The 4215-nt window shown below is 50.6% G+C and overlaps 1 protein-coding gene across 1 annotated transcript; it reads right to left on the reverse strand.

Moving 5' to 3' along the window:
• Positions 1 to 3563, reverse strand: LOC123182195 (uncharacterized). The gene is made up of 8 exons (XM_044594692.1): positions 3056 to 3563; positions 2886 to 2946; positions 2615 to 2775; positions 2049 to 2531; positions 1883 to 1943; positions 1608 to 1768; positions 1147 to 1527; positions 1 to 525 (listed from the first exon to the last, which is right to left on the reverse strand). Exons 1-8 carry the CDS (start codon positions 3272 to 3274, stop codon positions 280 to 282), a joined length of 1773 nt encoding a protein of 590 aa, XP_044450627.1. The 5' UTR covers positions 3275 to 3563; the 3' UTR covers positions 1 to 279.
• Positions 3564 to 4215: the final 652 nt, after the last annotated feature.

Here is a 4215-nt window from a genome sequence, read left to right on the forward strand (position 1 = left end):
TCCGACGAATATGCGCAGGATATTATCTTCCCTGGGTCAAAACGGGGCCGCTTTACAAACTGTCGACAGACCGATCATGGCTTATTGATAACAAGTTGTTACAATCCCTTGACAAATAACGTTTCTCCCAGAGAAACTATGTACACACAACAGAGGGCCACAACAAATACCCAGTAGCTGCTGCTACCTGCTAGCGTTCTCCACTACATCCTTTAGAGGAACAGCATGCAGTCTAAACCGTCGTGCATACATAGCAAGCAATACCAGATGCATCATCTTTCATGTGTCCGTTTTGAAGCCCACGAGCTGCTGCAAGGCCTTCCAACCCCAAAGCAACTCGCGCTCAAAAGCTCCCGCCAGCCCATGCTTAACCAGAGCACCATTCTTGGGCAGGATACTATCATCGTCGGTCGTTTCATCGTATTCACTATCACCATCAGCATACGTCGTAGCCCTGCCATTCTGGGGTGCTGTGTCTATTTCATAACGAAGCTCATCTTGAATTTTCTGTTCATCCATCAATAGCTGATTCATAATCAAAAACACCGTGTGAGTTGAGTCTAACAATTGGAGGAACTTAACAAATGATTAACTAGCCCTCAAAATATGATAATAAGAACTGGTAGCCATGATCATTGAATGAGATTTATGCAGCTTACACTACCCATTAAGAATACCGATTTTTTTGGAAAACCAGTGTCATTCCGCTTTATAAGCATGTCTTTCCACCTTCTAATGAAACGAGTGATCTAATGCTTGATAGATAGTTCAGTTCAGGCTGACAGTTCTTAGACATTCTCTTGTAAAAGAACCAGCAAACATGTGGTGCTCCGGAAAATAGCACACAATTTTGAGTATGGTCATCTATAATTCAGATCAGCCACGTGCAACTTGCATCATCCCACCCCCCCCCCCCCTCTCAAATCTAATGAAGGTATGGTCTCTGTGCCCGGAAATGGAGTGACTAACGAAAGCGATAGATGCCACGTTTCATTCGGCAAAGCATCAAAGCATACAAGGGTCACTGAACTACTTACTTTCAGCAGAACAGGTGGCAAGACATAGAAATGCCCCTGGAATTTCAGTAGTAAATAAATGTCTAGCTTCCACACTAAGGTACTGATGGATATTGAATTAAACCATTACCTCTGGTTGATCAGCTTCACATGCCTTCATTGTTTCCTCTCCAACAGATGCAATAGCAGCAGCCACTGAATTCTCATCATCGCCTATAGTTGATTCGTCCTCTTTGATCTCTTGATTGTCACACACTTGTAGCTCATGTGCCGAAACAACACCATTTCTGCCGTGATCATCATTGACAACTGTCTCCACCATTTGAACCGGGGCGTGTCCCTCCTCTGCCACTTTCTGATTCTTCGCATTACCCCAATCTTCGTAGACCACCAATGTCTTTGTGGTTTCACCTGTCTGTAGGCTTCTATTAGGCCCATTCTGCCAATGGAACTTTCCCAAGGAATCTTGGAGCAAGAACTTGAACTCAAGCAACCTGTTGGCAGGTAAATCCTGTTCAAAACAGAAAAGAGATGATGAAGTTACTCAAAAGAGGCTAAATCATTAAACATTGTACATAAACGGAGTCTCACTTTCTCTACTGTCCAGTCATGGCCTTCCAACCAATCCATAGCGACCGCGTCCGTCGGTTCCCAGAGGCCGAGTGCTGGGACATCACCGACCAGGTGGAAGCTTTGGCCGAAGGTGCACTGCTCTTTTAGCACAAATCTGACGCGCACTGTGCTTCCAGGAACTGTAGGTAACAGACAGACAGACAGATGGTAAGACCAAAGATCCATCACCATTAAAAACAGGTTATGTTAAGACCAAAGATCGCAATGTCAATGGTTCAGGGGAGCAAACTCACCAGTAGGAGCAGGTGGTGACGAAATCTCAGCAGAGGCCACTCCCCCCTGGACCTCATCAGCCTGCAACAGCAACCATCTAACCATCAGTCAATCACAGTGGAGCAAAGGGGGAAACACGCCACATTAATTAGCACGCAAGCCTATTCCGATTTTGATGTGACAAACCTCCGGCGCTAGTGCTATGACACCCTCCTGCGTGGGCACGAGCTGCTCGAGGGGCTTCGGTAGCGCGGTGACGAGCACTCTCAGGCGGCCGGCAGTCCCAGCCAAGCCATCGCTGCCGATGCGCCACAGCCCCTGCCCGCCATAGGTGACCCGGACCCGGCCAAAAGCTCCGCCCCAAGGGATCGGCATGGGTGCATCTGGCTCTTTGATCTCTTGATTGTCACACACTTGTAGCTCATGTGCCGAAACAAAACCATTTCTGCCGTGGTCGTCATTGACAACTGTCTCCATCATTTGAACCAGCACGTCTTCCTCCTCTGCTACTTTCTGATTCTTCGCATTACCCCAATCTTCGTAGACCACCAATGTCTTTGTGGTTTCACCTGTCTGTAGGGTTCTGTTAGGTCCATTCTGCCAGTGGAATTTTCCCAGGGAATCTCGCAGCAAGAACTTGAACTCAATCAACCTGTTGGCTGGCAAATCCTGGCCAAACAGAGAAGAGACGATGAAGTAACACAAAAGAGGCTAAATAATGAAACATCGTGCATAACCGGGGAAAGTCTCACTTTCTCCACTGTCCAATTGTGGCCTTCCGACCAATCCAAAGCGATCGCGCTCGCCGGTTCCCACAGGCCGAGCGCCGGGTCGTCACCGACCATCTGGAAGCTTTGGCCGAAGTTGCACCGCTCTTGTAGCACAAATCTGACACGCATCGTGCTTCCAGGAACTGAGGAAACATACGGCCAGACATACAGATAGTAAGAGCATCATAAGAAACATGCTAAGGTTTCCCCATTTCTGTTCCGCAATGTCAATGGCTCAGGGGAGCAAACTCACCAGCAGGAGGAGGGGGCGACGAAATCTCAGCAGAAGCCATATCCCCATGCACCTCATCAGCCTGCAGCGGCAAACGCCTCGCCATCAGTCAATCAACAGTGGAGCAAAGGCGGAAACACGCCACATTGACATTGGCGCGTGTGCTGATTTACGATTTCGACGCGACTCACCTCCGGAGACAGTGCTGCGGCGCCCTCCTGAGCCGGCAGGAGCTGGTGGTGGAGGGGCGCCGCGCTCGGGAGCGCGGCGACGAGCACCCTCAGGCGGCCCGCGGTCCCAGCGAGGCGCGGCGGCCCCCGCGCGGCGTGGGCGACCCGGACCCGCCCGAGGGCCCCGGCCCGGGGGACCGGCGCGGCGGCCGCGGCTGGCTGTAGGGACGGGGATCTCATCCCGGCCTGAACCTCGGGCCAAAGCCCTGACAGAACCCTGCGCGCGTGTGCAGCAGTGGCGGACGGGCGTCCGCGGGGTTGGTTCACGAGGCGAGCCGGGTGTGTCGGCGTGCGGTGCGCGGATAGGCAGCAGGCGGCCGGGGTTTTTGGCGGCTTCCGCCGGCGGTGGGGGGCACGAGGGTGGTGTGCGGGGTGGCGACGAGGGGGGAAGGGAACGGACGGACAGGTGCGCCCGCGCCGTTGGGGGGCGGGCCCTCCCCGTTGGCCGTTGGATCTGGCGCGCCCGTCTCGGTGTTCGGGAGGCTTCCGCGCTCCAGTCGCCTGGCTGGACTGGATTTCTAGATTCCCGAAGTCGGCTTACTGCTTTTTTTTAGATGATGCTAAAAAAAAATTAGATTGATGAAGTCGGCTTATACTATAGCAACACTGTACTTGGTTTTGCTGCTACCGTCAAAGCCTGGTAGGAGATGGAGTGCGTAAATAGGAAAGGGTGGGAAATTGTAGATGTGATAAAATAGGGGCTGGCAGGCGGCAGATGCAACACATCGAAAGCTTCATTCATATGGTCGTCTCATGCCCAGCAGAACGTGTTTCTTGAACTTATCATTTTACACCAAAATAATAAGAACAAAAATAAATGGTACTCCCTCCTTCTGAATGTATTAGGGCCCCTCTTGTTTTGGGCTTGTTTTGGGCTAACGTTTGACTATAAATCAGTGGTGGAGCTTCATGGAGGCTAACGTGGGCGATGGGAAAATATATGGTGCACCGGAGCTTGTGGTGCTTCCAGTGCATCGAACTCACATTGTGTTTTTAAAATATTTAAAAAATTCTGAAAAAATAGCACACTCACACAACATAAATGCAGGTTGTCACAAAATTTTAAGTTAAAATTCGAAACATAACTCGACAAACAAAAATGACGAATTCAACACTGAATA

This window comes from Triticum aestivum, chromosome 1D (assembly GCF_018294505.1).
Source record: "Triticum aestivum cultivar Chinese Spring chromosome 1D, IWGSC CS RefSeq v2.1, whole genome shotgun sequence".
Classification (NCBI taxonomy): Eukaryota; Viridiplantae; Streptophyta; class Magnoliopsida; order Poales; family Poaceae; genus Triticum; species Triticum aestivum.

Excerpts from the sequence above, each read along its gene's own strand:
- LOC123182195 (XM_044594692.1), bottom strand. The coding sequence starts at position 3,274 with ATGAGATCCCCGTCCCTACAGCCAGCCGCGGCCGCCGCGCCGGTCCCC. Across the intron at positions 1,528-1,607 it reads ATGACTGGACAGTAGAGAAA|GATTTACCTGCCAACAGGTT; the intron begins GTGAGACTCCGT and ends TGTTTTGAACAG. Across the intron at positions 526-1,146 it reads GTGAAGCTGATCAACCAGAG|CTATTGATGGATGAACAGAA; the intron begins GTAATGGTTTAA and ends ATTATGAATCAG.